Genomic DNA, 20,815 nt, shown 5'->3' on the forward strand with positions numbered 1-20,815 from the left:
ACATTAGCATCATAAAGAAAAGACTACAATGGCTTGAAATACCTCAAATATGTTTCAATCAATGACTCACAGCCCCTTCATGAAAAACTTCAGTGACTGTCCTTAGAGGATGGTAGAAAACTAACGTAATTTTGAAAATTGGTAAATAAAAAACAACAAATCATGCTTTCTTCTGTACAAACTGTACCTCAGGGTAAACAAATAGTTGAAAAGGACAAGTTTACCCTTATAAACATATTCTAGCTAATAAAAGAAAAACAGAAATGATACAAGTAGAATATCACCATTCTTCAACTTCCAATGTAACAATGGGTCCAGGCAATGATCACCAGTGGTTGATAACACAAACAGTTTAGTCATTACGTGTCTTCTGATACAAGCATAATAAGGCCACCTTGTGTTTTCTCACAAAACTCAAAACCGGATTTATTCAAGTCTCTACTAGTTTTCAAGAAACACAAGGGACAGAAAAACACCATTGTTTTTCAAATGCACTAAAAATAAGATGGATTAATAAATGGAAGGATGATTGTATGCTAAAATGTTAGTGGCAGAACCTAGGGAGTAGCTACACAGGTGTTCACTATAAAATTCACTCAACTTCGTATCTGAATAATTTCATAACAAAAGTTGGAGAAGAAAACAGTGACACCACAGGACTTCTGCTTCTAGCAGAGTAATAGTGATCAGATTTACCTTTCAGTCATAAACTAGAAAACTGGACAACAGGCAGTATACGACTGAGAAACAAATGGGGTGGTCTCTAAGACTGCCCTGGTTTTCCGCCTGGAAGTACATTGTAGACTGCAGGGCAGGGAGAGGGATCTGAAGCAGAGCACATCTGAAGCAACAGCTTCACTGAATTGAGGAAGCAAATTCTCCCTAGATCAGAATTCAGAGACTAAGGAAACTGAAAATTGCAAGGCAGAATTCTTGAGAGGAGGAAGCTTTACAGAAAGAGCCCCAGAAATCTTCATTAGATCCCCGAGTGTTTGCTAAATATTAAAAGGTGCACGTATAGGGTGAAACTATCAGGCCAGGCAAGAGCAGCTAGGCAGCTGTGAACTGAAATGGTTTCCACAGCTAACACAAGTCTGGGAGGCTTTTAAACCGTGACCAGTCAAAGTTGCATAGAGAATTCAAGAGAGAAGATCCTGCTTTAGTTGTGGAGTCAAACTACTAAGTCAGCCAGCTCCTCACCTGACCTAACAAATGACAAGGAATTTACTTGCCAGCAAAACAAAGCCTCTTTAAAGGAAGATAGCACAATCCACATGTTACAATACAAGCAGGGAAAATTATTAATTGGATTTTCGGCTTAAAACATAAACAATACATTGTTAGATATGCCAAGAGGCAAGAAAATAATACTACAGGGATACCATTTTTAAAACAAAGTAGGCTGCGGGAAACTAAGGAATAAATGAAGTTTTCTCAACAAATAAATCACATAATATGGATAGCTTATATCAAACCAACACTCTAACTGGAAAAGCCAGATTTAAAACACACACACACACACACACCCTCTCTCTCTCTCAAAACGTAAGAAAAATGCTGACATAATGACAATATTGAGAGCCAAGATTCCAGAGAGGAAAAGAACCTGGCCAACATAGCAAAAACCCATCTCTAGTAAAAATACAAAAATTAGCTGGGCATGGTGGCAGTGTCTGTAATCTCAGCTACTGGCTGAGGCAGGAGAATCGCTTGAACCTGGGAGACAGAGGTTTCAGTGAGCCAAGGATTGTGCCACTGCACTCCAGCCTGGGCAACAGAGCGAGACTCCATCTTGAAAAAAAAGAAAAAAGAAAAAAAAAACGAGCAGAGCTTTTGGTGGTCTTATAGGGCTGAATGGATAACATTAGAGACTTGAAATGTCAAATTATCAATAAAAAGAGAGGACAGGGAACTAAGCATGACAAGTACCCACTCTCCCAAAGAAAACGCTTAAGCTGTGAATGGTAGGAGGCTATGAAGCTAAGTGGAAAGTTTCTGAAAAGGACAGAGATGCTTTTGGCAGTCTTGTTGTTGAGAAGACTAGATTATCAGGAAATGTTAAGAAGAGGAAAGGAGGCCGGGCTTGGCGGCTGATGCCTGTAATCCCCGCACTTTGGGAGGCCAAGGCGGCCAGATCACCTAAGGTCAGGAGTTCGAAACCAGCCTGGCCAACACGGTGAAACCCCATCTCTACCAAAAATATAAAAATTAGCTGGGCATGGAAGCACGTGCCTGTAGTCCCAGCTACTTGGGAGGCTGAGGCAGGAAGGAGAATCATATGAGCCCGGGAAGCAGACGTCGCAGTGAGCCAAGGTCATGCCACTGCACTCCAGCCTGGGCGACAAAGCAAGGCAAGGCTCCGACTCAAAAGAGAGAGAGAGAGAGAGAAAGAAAAGGAAGCTGATCAACACTTGTTCTCAGCTGGAACTAAGAGAGAAACAAACAAAAAAACACCCAAACAGTTACTGTTTTGAGCCAAGTCCAGTTCTGTCACCCAGACTGGATGCAGTAACTTGATCTTGGCTCAGTGCAACCTCCACCTCCCAGATTCAAACCATTCTCCTGCCTCAGCCACCTGTATAGCTACCAACACAGCTGGCTAATTTTTTTTTTTTTTTTTGAGATGAAGAGATTGCGACACTGCACTCCAACCTGGTGACAGAGCGAGACTCCATCTTGGTGGGGCGGGGGAGGCGGAAGAGGGAGGGAACAAAAAACAAACAATAACAAAAAACAAAAAATCAGCCTGTGCAACACAGTGAGACCTCCATCTCAATAAAATAATAAAATAGATAAAAGACTTGATACATGAAGAAATTCCTGTGTTCCCTTAATTAATACTGTAATGCTATCAATTCTCTTTGAAGGGACTCCCAAGAAATACTCAATTTAATACTTATGAAGGAATTAATACCAAAGTAAAACTCTATTCACCATTTTCTGTTAATCATAGCATATTCGTCCAAAACACTAAAAAAATCCTTTTGGCTCAAGGACAAGTTATAATCATTTGATTTTGCTTTGCATTTGATATTTGTTTAACTCATCCACTGTTAACATTTGGAAAGATTTTCATAGGTCTGGCAACTCTATCAAAATCAAGCGTATCCTACAACTGGCTCTTGAAGATCCATCAGAGTGAAGAAACAAAACATGTAAGCTTCTATTTTATCTCAGTCTTTGAAAATTTATTTTGTATGTGTTAAGAGGTAACTATTCTAAGCACAGAGTGATTTGAGTATTCTTTTAGTAGCTTTATGTCCTAAGGTACTACAATTTTCTACATGACATGCTTGCTCCCTTCCAAATGTCTAACTAGTATTAAAAAGTTGGGCCTCCAAGGTCTATTGCACTCTGTCAAGGAAGAACTTATCAAATTATTAACTTTTAATACTGACTCATACTAACTCTAGTTCATTAGTCCTCAACCATGGTGTCATGAAACTGGATTTAAATAGGTGGAATCAAAACTAGGAAGCCTAGAATTATATATTAACACCTTTATCTACCCTGATGTCTACAGAAAACCTGGTCATAGCCATAAGAGAATGCCCTGTACAAAAATGCCACTCTTCAAGTGTGATACAATGGGAAGAAGAGGAGGACTACTCGGAATTCTACGGAAGCCAGCTTTAAAATGTAGCTCACAGCAATCCCCGTATGATAACATGGACTACAAAATTCTAAAATGATGCCATAACATTGCCAATTTGTTAGGAAATGCTACTTTTTAAAAAATTGAAAAGAAATGCCATTAAGGGCAATAAAAAAATTTCAAGGGTATGTCAGTAATACATGTAGCCATTTATTTATTCTACTGGTTATTAGTAAAAAAAAACCCCAGCCTTTTCAACCATTCATTTCCAAACACTGATGGTTTCTACTGCCAGACTATACACAGGTGAATACAGTAAATTATTAATAAAACTACATTCCTTTCCTTTTTTAAAAACAATACTATTTGTCTTATGGTTTAATTATAAACATAATTTCACTTAACAAATAAAAAGCAACCCTATTTTAAAATTAGATGGTACCTATTTTAATAACTTTATTGATGTGAAATCTTAGTACGTTTAGGTTAAGTTATAAACACCTACTTCACTTAGGCACTGGGCCAGGAAAAGAACATAATGGCATATATTATAAGAACTTTCTACTGGAGTGCTTCTTCATTCACTTAATTACTAACGTCTACCAAACTAGACCCCCCCAAAGTGATGAAACACACACTAAATAGCAATATAGGCGATTCAGTAATTACAACTAGTAATTCCATCATTTTATAATAAAATTATGATTTAGGAAGTACTCCATGTTCTCGATGAGCCTTACTCTGATATTCACTTGCCACACCCTAGTGATTATTCCTTAGATACATTTAAAATATTCCACATTCAGAGTTGTAGAGGCCTTAGACTACTATATCCTCCAGGATTACTACTGTTAGTCTGTCTTTCCACCTCCAGTCTCTTGTGCCAATCCATCCCAAACATATTAGTTACTGATTGGCCGGGCGTGGTGGCTCATGCCTGTAATCCCAGCACTTTGAGAGGCCGAGGTGGGCAGATCAGCTGAAGTCAGGAGTTCGAGACCAGTCTGGCCAAAGAGACCAGCCTGGCCAACATGGTGAAACCTTATCTCTACTAAAAATGCAAGTATTAGCCAGGCGTGGTGGCGGATGCCTGTAATCCCAGCTACTCAGGAGGCTGAGGCAGGAAATTCCTTGAACCCGGGAGGCGGAGGCTGCGGTGAGCTGAGATCATGCCATCGCACTCCAGGCTGAATGACACAGCAAGACTCCGACTTAAAAAAAAAAAAAAAAAAGTTACAGATTTACCTCCCCCAAAATAGCTTATGACACTTCTCTGTTCAAAACATTAAAACTTATAGACTGAAACCCAAATCAACAGTTTGGGAATTCAAGGCTTCCTATTATTTACTGACAGATCTCATTTCTGTTTATTCCCAACAAGTTTAACTTACTGAACTCTTCGTTTTAGTCATTGATTTTAAGAAGTACAAGTGATACAACGTAGCAGCCCCCCCCCCCCCCCTTTTTTTTTTTTAAAGATGGAGTCTTGCTCTGTCACCAGGCTGGAATGCTGTGGCAAGATCTCAGCTCACTGCAACCTCTGACTTCTTGGTTCAAGATATTCTCCTGCCTCGGGCTCTCGAGTAGCTGGGATTACAGGCACGTGCCACCACGCCCAACTAATTTTTGTATTTTTAGTAGAGATGGGGTTTCATCATGTTGGCCAGGGTGGTCTCGATCTCCCGACTTCGCGATCCGCCCACCTTGGCCTCCCAAAGTGTTGGGATTACAAGCACGAGCCACCGTGCCTGGCCAGCCTTTTCAAGGGCAGAAGAGTTACTGCACTAAATGTGCATCTCAATTTTAAGATATATTCCAGCCATAATTCAACTAAGCTGACAGCCCTTTAAAAACATAGTAATTGCGCCAGGTGCGGTGGCTCACGCCTGTAATCCCAGCACTTTGGGAGGCTGGCCAACATGGTGAAACCTTATCTCTACTAAAAATGCAAGTATTAGCCAGGCGTGGTGGCGGATGCCTGTAATCCCAGCTACTCAGGAGGCTGAGGCAGGAAATTCCTTGAACCCGGGAGGCGGAGGCTGCGGTGAGCTGAGATCATGCCATCGCACTCCAGGCTGAATGACACAGCAAGACTTTTTGTAGAGGCGGGCAGATCACCTGAGGTCAGGAGTTTGAGACCAGCCTGGCCAATGCGGTGAAACTCTGTCTCTACTAAAAATACAATTAGCCAAGTGTGGTGGTGCATGCCTGTCTGTAATCTCAGCTACTCAGGAGGCTGAGGCAGGAGAATTGCTTGAACCTGGGAGGCGGAGGTTGCAGTGAGCCGAGATCATGCCATTGCACTCTAGCCTGAGCAACAGAGGGAGACTCCGCCAAAACACACACACACAACACAGTAACTGGGCCGGGTGCAGTGGCTCATGCCTGTAATCCCAGCACTTTGGGAGGCCGAGGTGGGTGGATCACTTGAGGTCAGGAGTTCAAGACCAGCCTGGCCAACATGGTGAAACCTCATCTCTACTAAAAATGCAAAAAATAGCTGGGCATGGTGGTGTATGCCTGTAACCCCAGCTACTAGGTAGAATGAGGCAGGAGAATCGCTTGAACCCGGGAGAAGGCGGTTGCAGTGAGCCGAGATTGCGCCACTGCACTCCAGCCTGAGCAACAGAGCAAGACTCCACCTCAAAGAAAAAACAAAAAAACTGAATGAGTTCCCTCAAGTGTGTTTTATATTTGGTTCTGGAATGCAGTAGAGATCATTTAAGATGTAGGTAAGGAAAAAGTATTTATCACTTGTTTTGTGTGTTCTGTACTCACAATAAATGTGAACTATCACGTAACAGTATTAGAACATAATTTACATGTTAATTTCTTTGCTCTGTCATTAGAAAGTAAGCTCCATGAAGGTAAGGGCTTTGTTTTGCTTACTAATGCAACCTGGCTGCCCTGAATAATACGGTGGGCACTCAAAAATGCTGTTGAATAAATCTGCCTGGAAAACCGAGCAATTCAAGATGACAGAAGGCAAGATGGTTGCTTATCAGCAAATACCACTGAGGTCATGTCGTGAGCAAAGAGCCATGTGAGACACAGAAAGCAACCTAGTCAGAAGGAATGGTGTGTGTCTCCAACTCTGGCAGAACTCCAGCTTTCTGCTAGATCTAGTACATGCTATATTTCCCAAAGTAAACTAATTTCTCTGTCTTATTTTTCAGGCAGCTTAATTTTGTGTCAGGATGATTCTGTTTTAGAAACTGGCATTGGAACAAAAGGATATTCAGTTTTATGCCTATCCCTTGCCTAAGCTACCTTTTATAAGTACATTCAAAACTACATTTGTTCTTAGGCATCGATCAAAAGAAGGTTTGCTACTTCACATATTAAAAAACGAAATCCAGGAAGCCACCACATACTTCAGAAAATTTTTATACGACTCCTAGATGTCATGCCACAGTGGCTGGTAAACTGCCAAAACAGAGGAAGGGTGCTTTATTTTCATGTGGTGTTTTTTTTTTTTTTGTTTTGTTTTTTTAATGTAAAAGCATTCTGTGTTAAATTCATCAAGGAATTGACAAAAAGCTACTTTCCTACACTTGACAGTAATATACTGTTTTCTGACATTCCTGTTATCAACTCCTCTGAAAATCGTTTAGACATATACGACTATTAGTAAAAAAAAAAAAAAAAAAAAAAAAGAGACTGAAACGTCAACACGAAAACCCTGCCAAATCCCTTACTCTTTTCTATTTCTGCTATTCTGATATTTCAAGTAGAGTCCGAGGAATAGACAGGAAGAAATGGTATCGCCTGACAGTCAATTCTAACAATTCTTTCCTTTAAGGAGAACATGGCAAACTTACACAGTACAACTACATACGAGAACCAAACAAGGAAAGTACTGAAAATTCGCCACACAAATACTAATTGTTCAGCAATTCTCATCTCCCTTGTCATTAGCAAATATGTTGCTAGTGGCTCCCTTAAGAAAAATTCCCATTCTCTGTTCTCTTTTACAGCAACGTTTTTTGAAAGCGTTATCTACAATCGTTCCCTCAATTCCTTCTGTGGCTTTCTCTCCTGAATCCACTCCAACCAAGCTTTCATTCACCCTTCTCCCTCTACCAAAACTGCTCACCAATGTCTGCAACAACCCCGCCCCACTAAATTCAATGGTCTCAATTCTCAGTCTTCATCTTACTGGTCCTGTCTGTAGCAACTGTCACACACAATCCAATCCCTCCTCCTCCTCCTTCTCCGAAACGCTTTCTCCACTTGCCTTTCACATACCACACTCTCTTCATGCCACATTCTCTTGGTTTGTCTTCTATTTTATTGGTTACTCCCTTCCCAATCCTTTCTTCATCTTTCACAGGAATGAGGAGGAATACCTAAGCTCTGGAATACCTCAAAGGACTAATCTGTATACCTCTTCTCTATCTGAGCTCTCCAGCACTCTCTATCCCCCTCTACTGCATTTCTCTCTCCAGGATTTTCTGAGATGGAGTCTCACTTTATCATCCAGGCTGGAGTGCAGTGGCGCGACCATGGCTCACTGCAGTGTTGACCTGGTGGGCTCAAATGATCCTCCTGCCTCAGCCTCCTGAGCAGGGGTACTACAGGCACTCGCCACCACAGCTGGCTTTTTGTTTTTTTAGACATGGGGTCTCATTATGTTGCCCAGACTGGTCTCAAACTCCTGAAAAGTGATTCTTCTTCCTCAGCCTTCCAAAGTGCCAGGATTACAGGTAGGAGCCACTGTGCCTAGCCTCTCTCCAAGATTTAATGCTACAGGACACACCGCAGAGTTAATGTATTATTTTCCTTCTCTAACAACGAGAACATTTCACAGGGTAAGCAGTTTTGCCTGTTTTGTTTAGTGTTGTATACCCAGTGACTAGACAGATTTAGCTCATTGCAGGAAGCCAATAAATATTTGTTGAATGAATGAATGAACAACAAAAATGGCAACAGTAACAGCCACTTTGTACTAGGAACTTATCAACCAGACATTCCAATAAGCATGTTACATACATTTCACTTAATCCTCAAACAACCCTATGAGATCTCTGAGGCTTTGGAGAGGAGTGGAAATCGGGGTGGTTAACATGTACCAAATTACCAAACTACTAAGTGGTAGTACCATGATTCAAACCCAAGTTTATCATCTTCAAAGATAATGCTCTTAATTCCTGCACAGTACCATTTTACTGGAGTATTATTATTTCATTAGTTGTGGAATAAAGTCAACTGCTATTTGAAGAGTCAGCAATCTAAAATTCCCTGCAGTTGTGAATTAATTTCCATTTCCTTTGTGAAGACAAACTTTTTTTTAGTAACATCAATTTAAAAACTTTAGTGAAGATTCCTTTTGTTTTTCTGAAGCAGGGTCTCACTCTGTCACCCAAACTTAAGTACAGTGGCACAAATACAGCTCAAAGCAGCCTCAACCTTATGGGTTCAAGCAATCCTCCTGCCTCAGCCTCCTGAGTAGCTGGGACTACAGATGTGCACCACCATGCTTAATTTTTAAATATTTTGTAGACATGAAGGTCTCACTATATTGCCCAGGCTGGTATTCAATTCCGAGGCTCAAGTGATCCTCCCAAAGTGCTGGGATCACAGGCATGAGCCACTACACATGGCCAGGATTCTTTTTTAGGGCAAAGGATTCTATACTGTCATTTTCAGTGGTAACAGTGAAGGTGAGAGGGCACACTATTCTCCTTCAAAGTGTTAATGGCAGTTCTTAAACTTTCAGTCTCTCCCATTTCTATTAAAAAGCTCAAGACAGTGGTTTTCAAAACTAGCTGCAGAGTCACCTAGGAGCTTTGTGTTTTCTGAAAACAAGATTCCAACACCCAACGCCAGAGCAAACAGGGCCCAGGAACCTAGCATTTTATAAAGCTCCCCAGAAGACCTTGGTGGTTAGCCAAGTTTAGAAAACACCAAAGTTGGCAAGAGACTAACTCTCTATCTGAGCATCTGGCTCACTGCTTGACAATGACCAACTCTCTCATCTGTACCGACCTTCTTGGAAAGAGGAACAATGCTGTTGGGTCGAACAAGCCTCCGTTTCTTACAGCTCAGTACAGGACGTGTCCGGGCTGCCACACAGGTGCCATCAGATGATGAAGAGACTAGATTCAGTCGCTGCTTTTTATGTAATTGTTCCTCAGCATCAGAGCTGTCACCTGGAATGTGGTCTGCCAAGACAGGCTGAAGACTATACAAGGGGAAGGAAGAGTATTCTCAGAACACACAAAGAAACAAAATAAATAAACAACAACAACAACAAGAAAACACAAAGAAACAAAGCCTCTTATACTGGTTTAACCTCTATTTGCTAATGTTCAGACACAAAGCAGCATTCTAGAGCAGAAGCAGGTCTCCTCTCGATGTCTGCTAATCTACCTGTGTGCGCTTATGTGTAAGACTCTTGGTGCACATTAACTACATCATGTATGAAAGGCAAAAAATGTCAGCAAATAAACTCAAGTTCTAGTGACTGAGTTCTCTTCTACAACAAACACATGAGTAAATAAAGTCTAGAGAACTACAACTGGTTAGAAAAATGATGAATTTTGCAAATGTTAATGGGCTTCTTTAGAATCAGTTCTATGAATTTTTTTTTTTTTTTTTTTTGAGGCAGAGTCTCGCTCTGTCGCCCGGGCTGGAGTGCAGTAGCCGGATCTCAGCTCACTGCAAGCTCCGCCTCCCGGATTTACGCCATTCTCCGCCTCAGCCTCCCGAGTAGCTGGGACTACAGGCGCCTGCCACCTCGCCCGGCTAGTTTTTGTATTTTTAGTAGAGACGAGGTTTCACCATGTTAGCCAGGATGGTCTCGATCTCCTGACCTTGTGATCCGCCCGTCTCGGCCTCCCAAAGTGCTGGGATTACAGGCTTGAGCCACCGCGCCCGGCCAGTTCTATGAATCTTGAATTTTAGGGGTGTTGTAGACATCATTCACTTGTATAGGATATCCCTGAATATTTTTTTCTCCCTTGAATCTTAATAAATATAGATTTACAAATATAGCCTTTGGAGATCTAATCTGTCCTACAGCAGAGGAGGTTAATATAAACACTTCTGAGGAATTCCTGTAAGATTAAAACAACAATAATTCACAATAACTGTAGTGTCTTTTATTTTACTCCATGCCCACTCCATTTTAGTAGGTAAAAGGAAAATACACAATTAATTAAAACACATTGCTTCATTATACAGTGAAGATTAAAAATGTTACTAAGTGATACGGCTTCCACTTCTTTAAACCAGGGTCAGTCCTGGCTAAAGAGAACTAAGAGCTCCAAAACACCTTTACAAGTCTAAGAGTAGGAAGTAGAAGAGCTAAAACTTACGTGTTAATAACTCCATTGACAGGTCTGAGTGCTCCACATGATTTGGTAGACAGTGACTCTGAAACATGACCAATAACAGGGGCACCATGGTTTTCCAATGGCTGAGAAAAAGACTCAATCTGAATAAGAAAAAGGAAAAAAAAAAAAATTAACATGAACCCAACAGCACCCCTGCCTGAAAAGCACCACCACTTCATCTGCACAAAGCACCTAAAACTGCCGATGAGCAATTTGAAAACCAAAACTTGAATGACTGAGGAAAAAGAAAATAAGAGAATCAGTGGCCAGGTATGGTGGCTCACAACTATAATTGCAGCACTTTGGGAGGCCAAGGCAGGAGGATCGCTTGAGACCAGCAGTTTTGAGATCAGCCTGGGCAACACAGTGAGACCTCATCTCTAATTAAAAAGAGAGAGACAGACAGACAGACACTGACAGACAGAAGGAGAATATGACCTTAGCTTTTGCTTTGGGGAAAAAGGGATGAAGAATCCAAATGTACAGACTAAAAGTAAGTACCTATTGACAGGAAAATGACCTCAACAATTCTATGGAACAGAAGCTTAGCAAAACAATTACATAGTAACATAAGCCTTCAACTAATGATCAAGAAGGACATTCAACTAATGATCAAGAAGGACATACTTCAACTAATGATCAAGAAGGATACTGATAACATCAGTATCAAGATGACTAAGAGGAAATTTAAATGTAGTCAGTATCTGTTTAACTCTAACAAAGTATACTAGAAGTTTGTTTTCTAAAAACTATGCTTTGTTTAAAAATACACACACAGGATGGGCGCGCCAGCACTTTGGGAGGCCGAGACGGGTGGATTACAAGGTCAGACGGGTGGAGACCATCTTGGTCTACATGGTGAAACCCTGTCTCTACTAAAAAATACAAAAAACTAGCCGGGCGAGATGGCGGGCGCCTGTAGTCCCAGCTACTCGGGAGGCTGAGGCGGAGAATGGCGTAAACCCGGGAGGCGGAGCTTACAGTGAGCTGAGATCCGGCCACTGCACTCCAGCCTGGGCTACAGAGCGAGACTCCGTCTCAAAAAAAAAAAAAAAAAATACACACACACAGACCGGGGATGGTGGCTCATGACTATAATCCCGGCATTTTGAGAGGCCAAGGCAGGATGATCTCTTGAGTCCAGGAGTTTAAGACCAGTCTGGGCAACATGACAAAACCCCAACTCTACAAAAAAATAAAAATTTAGCCAGGCATGGTGGTGCGTGCATATAGTCCCAGCTACTCAGGAGGCTGAGGTGGGAAGAGGATCACCTGAGCCAGGAGGCAGAGGCTGCTGTGAGCCATGATCATGCCACTGTACTCCAGCCTGGGTGACAGAGTGAGACCCTGTCTCAATGAATGAATGAATGAATGAATGAATAAACACACACACACACACACACACACACACTTTTCCCTGACAGAAAACCAAGTTAATAAAATCTCAATGAATCTAATTATCTGATGGTATCAGATACTATTGTCTTTATTCAAATCAAATATACGTTTGGAATATAAAACGAAACAACAGATGAGAAAGAATATAAAAAGTTTGATTTGCAGTATTCAAAACAAATTATACATTTACGAGGCTCCAAAGGGATAGGAATAGTTTGAATGCCAGTCATATGGCACCTCTCAGGTATACGCAATAAAGCAACAGATGCAGTTATCCCTCAGTTCCAGCAATTGTTGAAATATCCCAGAAAGGCTGTGGGTCTTTGACTCCTTACTTTATTTTTTTGAGATGAAGTCTTGCTCTCCCACCTAAGCTGGAGTGCAGTGGCATGATATCAGCTCACCGTAGCCTCCGCCTCCCTGGTTCAAGCGATTCTCCTGCTTTGGCCTCCTTGAGTAGCTGGGATTACAGGCACACGCTACCATGCCCATGTAATTTTTGTATTTTTAGTAGACACAGGGTTTTGCCATGTTGGCCAGGATGGTCTTGAACGTCTCACCTCAAGTGATCCGCCTTCCTTGGCCTCCCAAAATGCTGGGATTACAGGTGTCCACCACACCTAACCTGTCTCCTTACACTTCAACTGACTCTGGGGCATGCTGAAGTTCTCTTTCCTATAAAAGCTTTCAAGGTAAATATTCCTATAAATGCTTCCTATAAAAGCTTTCAAGGTAAATATTCCTATAAATGCTTCCTATAAATGCTTTCAAGGTAAATATTTTGAGGCTGAAATTCTATTTTTCAATACTGCTGATTTTTTTGGGGGGGGGGTCTTTATACCCCCAAGGAGAAAACACCAAAGGACCGAACCTGAAAGTAGTCCTAGACAAGCATCAAAAAAGAACAGATTGCGGCTGGGTGTGGTGGCTCATGCCTGTAATCCCAGCACTTTGGGAGGCTGAAGCAGACAGATCACCTGAGGTCAAGAGTTTGAGACCAACCTGGCCAACATCATAAAATCCTGTCTCTACTAAAAATACAAAATTAGCAGGGCATGGTGGCACATGTCTATAATCCTGGCTCCTCTGGGAGGCTGAGGCATGAAAATCACTTGAACCCAGGAGGTGGAGGTTGCAGTGAGTCAAAATCACGCCACTGCACTGCAGCCTGGGAGACAGAGAGAGACTCTGTCTCCAAAACAAAACAAAACACACTCAAAAAAACAGATTGGGGAGGTAAAGTTTTAATACAAATTATCCTAAAATACAGATCAAACTATATACACAGATTAAGTCATAGAAGTATGCTACAATGAGTGAACACTGAGAAAAGGCTGTCTTTTTTGTTGGATATCTTGTACATCTACTAAGATATCACAAACATCTTGAACAACTGTCAATACTATCAAAAATTATAGTAAATTTGGCATAGACACATTGCCTTAAGCTCTACACAGATTTCCCTTGGAAAGCAACACGGTATTAAGTAGCAAGACCTATAAGGACATTCCTATCTTCTGACAAAATATTCTAACCAATTTTTAAAAATCTACCCTAAAGGAGTAACTCAACAAACACACCCCCAAAAATCTTATTCACAAAGGTGGTCACTGCAATGATATCTATCAATAATCTAAATATACTCAATAGTTATAAGCACTGTAACTATAGTTATCAGTTGTGGTACACCAAATCAAAATATTAAAAAGAACCATAAAGGATATTTCTTCTCTTATGCAAGAAGAGATTTCAAGAGAAAAAAGTAATAGTTTAATACAGTTGTAGTGACTAAAAATATACATACATAGATAATAAGACAAAGAGTGTTACACTTGTATAACTATTCTGAAATTTTCTTTACATTTTAGGTAATATTTTTATATTAAAAAGAAACCCCCATAAAACCAAATACCCCCCTGAATGCTAGTAAGGATTTACTACACAGGGGAACTTCAAAAAGACTAAACAAATACGGTAAAACAAAGAACAAGAAAAATCAAAAGAATTTAAAATTCAGGTTGGCATTAACAGATGTATCACTTCAGGCATGTTATAGGTTTTCTAGATTTCAGAAGTTCTGGTTTAGGTGAAAAAGTTTCCTTTCAATAGAAAAATGTTGTTTAAAAATGCTGTTTCAGCAAAAAACTCTCGAGTTTTTTGCTGAAATACCAATCTTCACTTCTGTTAATTTTATATTCACTTAAAATATAGCTTTCAGCATTAAATTATGGCAGCGATTTGATTTATATACCCACATGTTCTAGAAGGCACTACGTTTAAGAAACGGGTTGACGGACTCTTCCTTTGATTAAGTTTTCTCGTAGGGATTATGAGATTTAACTGCAAGGACACTTGTCAAGATAAAATGTTGCCGCTCTCTAACAAAATCTCAATTCAAAACATTTATCTTTCTTATAGAAAGTCTGAAGAAGAATATGTAAACTAAAATCACCAGTAATGTCACCATCCATATAGCTAACTACTACTGCTATAACAGCCTGTCTTGTTTCTCATGCCTGCAGGTGTATATATTTAAATGCTATTCAGCTTTAATATGAATGTTATTGATTTTCTTATAGAAACCTGAATCTTCCTGGAATAATTCAGCTCCCAAATCAAAATTGAAGTCAACAGGCAACACATTATTGACATGAAAATGTTGTCAAGAACATGAAGTATACAGAGATCAAGAGCATAAACATCAGAAAGGGACTGTGGCTGGCCTGCATTCCCAGCCACACAAAAGGAAGCACTGGATATTCAGGAAGGATCTACTTAAGATCTTGGGAAATTCTGTAATCAAGCTAATATCCAAAAGCAGGCGTTTGGACACATCCGGCAACCTATCATCAATGCAAAGAGATTAAAATATTAATCCCAATCATAGTGTTCCATTTGGAAAAAGAAAAACATAAACACACAAACACATGTAATTTCACCTAGCTCCTTAAATGCCGGCGCTCTCCCTTGAGACAAAATGAACACTTCCTATCCTGCAGTCTAAAAGGCTGCAAACACAGAGGGTAGAGAAACATTAACAAACACTTCAGAAATATTAAATCCGCATAATAATTTCAACTTCATTATTAGTACTGCAGTGGTTTACATCATTAGTGTTTTTAGAAAACTAAAGCATGACTCAGATATCTGCTATCCAATAGGCAACTGCAAAAAGGATAAAAGAACTTAAGACTCCCTTACCTAGGAAATAGGGATTATCATTGAAGCTTCCATTTGAATTTTATTTGATGTTCAGATGAACTCAGGGTTTACGCATCCCACAGCCAGAAAGAAAAGAGTAGAAAAGCTAAAGTGGTAGACAGAGTGCCTCTGTAATCCCCTCCTCTCCAAAGCAGGGCCCTAGGGGATTATCTTTTGGAGTAATCTTACAGTTAAAGGTACCAAGGAGGGTTGCTGAATTGTTTTACCCCGATTGAAACAGCCAGGTGTACAGCATAAAATTACTAACACAGCAATGAGATTCAAATTTGTTATTCACATAAAGCAGGCATCTGATTCATTACTCCACTCTCTGGGCCAGATCAAGTACATGTGACAAAGACGCCTTGAATGAAAAGCTAAGACTAAATAGTTTTTATGGGAGTGGTTTTTTCTAGGGTCTAAGAACCAGTGTCTACTAAATTTGTTTTACCAAAAAGTAGAGAGGGTTAAAGGGTAAAAACAGAGAGTCACACACTTAAAAACACACAAGGAAATTAAACTCTACCTGCAAATATGTATGTATTTTTACTTTATTCAATTAATGCCACATCACACCTGCTTGCAATGTCATTTTTTAAATGCATCGCATTCGTTTGGCTAGAAAAGTCAACAGTTCAGTTTTGGCTAGTTATTCCCTTCCCGATAAACATTAAAATGGAAAGAAAATGCTAACTGGGTGACAGGAATTTAACTTTTATTCCTGGTTTAAAATAGTTTTTCACTTTGTATGACTGATTTCATGTCTCAAGCCCACCCAGCCCCCATTTAAATGATACTGAGCATAGTTTTGCTTAAATTCACCAAAATACTGCTGGCCTATAAATAGTATACTAGCCATTTCCATTAGCTAGCACCATGGCCATAAAATTGTACTAAACAAGGAGTGGAAAGTTCTGAAAATTCCATTTTCACCAAGTTATTGCCGAGGCTTTAATTTCTGCATATGCGGGGCTATGTGCCTCACTTCCCTGCTTCTGCAGGTTGAGGATAAAAGAAAATCTATACAATTACATGAGAACAATTTTGAACTCATTTTTTTTTAAGTTTTGATTATCATAATGCTGTTACCAATCCAATGGTTCCTAAACCTAAGATGTTTATCAACACATGAAAATACCTATCTAGAATTTAAAGAAATACAGCAAATGCAAAAACGCATCTTAAATTCTTATTGTTCAACTTATTTATCCATAGTCCAATTCACTGTAAAAGACCTAACCTGTCAGTGTTTTCTAACACCATGGGTCAAATATTTCTCGGTCAATATCTATCCCTTTACCTTCTACCCCAAAACCCTTGTCAGGCCAATGAACCACTCACTGTCCCTAGTGACTGCAAAACTTCAAAGAAGGGAAGAGTATTCCTGCTTAAACCAATGGAATGAAGATGTATCTTGGACTATGTAAAAAGAAACAGCAATAGCTTACATTTTTAGCATGCCTTTCTTCTGAGAAAGCATTAGCTCTTCACTTAATAGTACACTTGTTTTTCTCATCACTTCTGTAAAGTAGGATAAGTAAGGAAAGGGTAAAGGAGCAGGATCATTTTACAAACAGAAACTAACACACAAATAATGTGTTACTTGTTAATTGCCAAAGAAGCAATGCTTTTGCTAAACAAAACTCTCCTTAACTTCAAATCTAGTATTTTAAAAAATATTTACCCAAGAAGGAGATTTAAAAAAATATATACATGTGTCTGCTCATAGGTGCAAAAAAATACAGGAAAGATAATCCAAAACGTACTGAAATTGCTAACCTACAGGAGGTGGAATGAGAAAAGGATATAAAGAGAGAATGTATAACTTTTAGAACCACAGTAATGTTTCACATACAAAAATAAAAATTAACAGTGGGGGGTTGGGGGAAACAGGGAAGGCTAGAATTGGAATATTGTAGTAACAAACGAACCTAACTGTATGACAAAACAACATAACCATAAAGAAAAATTTGGTGGAAGGAAATAACCTATGTAACTTCAGAAAACTGTATTTTGAATGCATAACAGTTAACATACTGCCCAAAAATACTGTACTCTAGTCAGTAAATGTGTTTTTCACAGGGGTATTAGATGACAATTGTGAGACTATATGGGTACTAGGATTAAACGAGCATCAATAAGGAAGAGGGGAAGGCTGCTGTGTTGAACTGGTATGAACTTATGGTTTTCAATATATATATATATAAAGGCAAGTAGATACAGAAATATAGATGTGTGTGTATGCATGTGTGAGCATAGATACACGTTTCCTTGCTTTGCCTTTTGAGTCATCCTAGAAGCAGTGACACTTATAAAGTATCAATGAGCACCACTAGTACTCAGATTTTAGTTTATAATAAAAGGAACCTGAGCTGGAGTAGCCAAAATACGAGAGTAACCTGGAACATCTAGTAGCAGAAAGTATTTCAAAATATAAGCAGTACATGCTAAAAGGACACAGGAGCCAATCTGAAAGAGCACCCAGTACCCAAAATTGAGATAACTGGAGCGACTCTATAACAGTAATAGGTTATAATCCATTAAATAAAATTAATATCCATGGGTACATCCTGATATTAACAACTGAGTGAATGAATGAGTAAATAAATGAGGGGGGAAAGACACCTCTTCCAAACAGAATTCCATTTAATACAGGTAGGAAATAGAACAATCACCCTTCAGTAAACAACACAGCAATAACTGCTGTAGGAAAAAGTCATTAGTAAACAATAAAATTATGGGTGAAAATATAATGAGCAACAGAATATTTACATAGTGTCTCCCTATAAGGCAGTCATTTATTCCAGCCGAGGCAAAATGGCAAAACCCTGTCACTACAAAAAACATAAAAATTTACCATGGTGGCACATGCCTGTGATCCCAGTTACTTGGGAGGCTGAGAGATGGGAGGACAGCTGAGAGTGGTGACCACGACATTGCACTCCAGCCTGGGTGACAGAGTAAGACCCTATCTCTAAATAAATAAATCTACTGTCGTTTATTACAAAGGGAAAAATGCTGATTTTACAGAGGAGAAACCTGTCAGGCACCACCTTAACCAAGGGAACAAACCTATCATCACTATTAGAAACACAAGTCAACATCATGAACCCTCTGTAGTGTAGTGAAGAGTACAGTGTCTTCTGTGGTATTCCTGTAAAACAATGCGTAACCTCTAGTAATGAGAAAACACCAAAAAACACTTATTTGTGGAACGCTATACAAAATAACTGACCAGAAATTCTGTATCCAAGTAACGGAAGACAAAAACTGAGAACTCTCACATATTGAAGGACACTTAGAGACACAACAACTAAAAGCAATGACAGATTCTGGACAACAGAAAGGCCATTAATAAGAAAACTAATAATACAGAAATTCAAATAAAGTATGTCTATGACTTTGCATAAATTCAATGTTAATTTCAATGTTAATCAATGTCAATTTTGTGGTTCTGATAATTAACGATTATTGTGGCAAGATGTGTTAACATTAGGGAAAGCTGGGTGAAAATTATATGGAGACTCTGTACTACTATTTGAACATACACACACACTCTCTCTTTCTTTCTGACACAATCTCGCTCTGTTGACCAGGCTGGAGTGCAGTGGCACGATCTTGGCTCACTGCAACCTCCGCCTCCTGGGTTCAAGTGATTCCTGTGCCTCAGCCTCCCAAGTAGCTGGGATTACAGGCACACACCACCACACCTGGCTAATTTTTGTATTTTTAGTAGAGACGGGGTTTCACCATGTTGGCCAGGCTGGTCTCAAACTTCTGGCCTCAGGTGATCCGCCTGCCTCTGCTTCCCAAAGTGCTGGGATTTTAGGTCACCGTGCCCAGCCTAAAATCGTATTTTAAAAGAATGAAGAAAAAATATATCTAGCATTAAAAAAACAAACTTCATTCATACGTAAATCTGTACAGTCTACAGGTTCCTATCAGTTATAGGATAAAGTACTCAAGATAAATACAGAATCCATTCTGAATTGGCCGAAACATCCAACACTCCATCACAGAAAAGTATTTGCAGTTCCCTGATAATGCCAGGCTCTTTCAAGTCTATGTTGCATTACACATTACTCCCTGCTGGAACTCACTCCCTACACCATCCTTCAGCAAGTCCATAAGACTCAGAAACAAGTACATCATTCCCTAGGAAGCTACCTTTGCTGATTCCCTCCAGCACTCCCATTATATGCTTGTTGGACGAACAAGAAGCACTCAAGAAAAGATAAGATACCTGGTTCTACTTACAGAGTTTTTCAGACATAAAGTGCAGTCTGGAACAGTAACAACGAGTTTATACTAACTTTCATTATCTATCAAACATTGTTGAAAGCAAATTATACATTTTAACTTTGTAAGAAGGCTGGAAATCAGGTAGTGGGAGGAGAATGGGACTCCTCCAATTTGGTTCTTGTTTTTAAAAACTGTTTTGGCTATTGGCCAGGTGCAGTGGCTCACGCCTGTAATCCCAGCACTCTGGAAGGCCGAGGCAGGCAGATCACTTGAGGTCAGGAGTTCAAGACCAGCCTGGCCAACATGGTGAAACCCCATCTCTACTAAAAATACAAAAACTAGCTGGGTGTGGTGGCACATGCCTGTAATCCCAGCTACTCCGGAGGCTGAGGCAGAAGAATCACTTGAACCCAGGAGGTGGAGATTGCAGTGAGTGAGCCCAGATTACACCACAGCACTCCAGCCTGAGTGACACGATGAGACTTTATCTCCAAAAAAAAAAAAAAATTGTTTTGGCTATTGAGAGTACTTTATGTTTCCATACATATTTGAAAATCAATGTTCAACTATTACCAAAAACAGCACAACATAAACCAAAACATCTTGCTGGGATTTTTCACTGGGTTTGCATTGAATCTGTGTGTCTAACATTGACTCTTCTAACACACAACTAAAGCATAAATCTCCATTCACTTATGTAATCTTTTTCAGGAGTTTTATGGTTTCAGCGATAAAGTCATTAATGTCTTTTGTTAGATTTATTCCTAAGTATTTTATGTTTCTTGATGCTACTGCAAATGGAACTGTTTCTCCGGGTCATTTTTCAATTGTTTGCTCTAATAAATAAAGACAGAATTGACTTTTATATATTGACCCTGTACATGGAGACCTTGGCTAAATTTATAATTCTCATAGGTTTAGGCAATTCCATGGGATTTCTATGTATCGTATCTTCAAATACAGGCAGTTTGGCCCTATCTTTTCCAATTTCCATGCCTTTCATTGCTTTTTTCTTGCTGTATTGCATTAGCCAAGACAGAGT

General features: G+C 39.7%; 1 protein-coding gene across 1 annotated transcript in view; it reads right to left on the reverse strand.

Annotated features, from left to right (window-relative positions):
* KANSL1 (KAT8 regulatory NSL complex subunit 1) overlaps window positions 1–20,815 on the reverse strand; it is a 67,011-nt gene that overhangs the window by 27,817 nt on the left and 18,379 nt on the right. Inside the window, exons 4-5 of the mRNA XM_023196164.2 lie at window positions 10,915–11,033; window positions 9,584–9,779 (exon numbers count right to left, since the gene is read on the reverse strand). Of these exons, the coding sequence (XP_023051932.1) occupies window positions 9,584–9,779; window positions 10,915–11,033 (315 nt within the window). The remainder of the gene's footprint in view (window positions 1–9,583; window positions 9,780–10,914; window positions 11,034–20,815) is intronic.

The sequence above is a fragment of the Piliocolobus tephrosceles genome, chromosome 16 (genome assembly GCF_002776525.5).
Source record: "Piliocolobus tephrosceles isolate RC106 chromosome 16, ASM277652v3, whole genome shotgun sequence".
NCBI lineage: Eukaryota > Metazoa > Chordata > Mammalia > Primates > Cercopithecidae > Piliocolobus > Piliocolobus tephrosceles.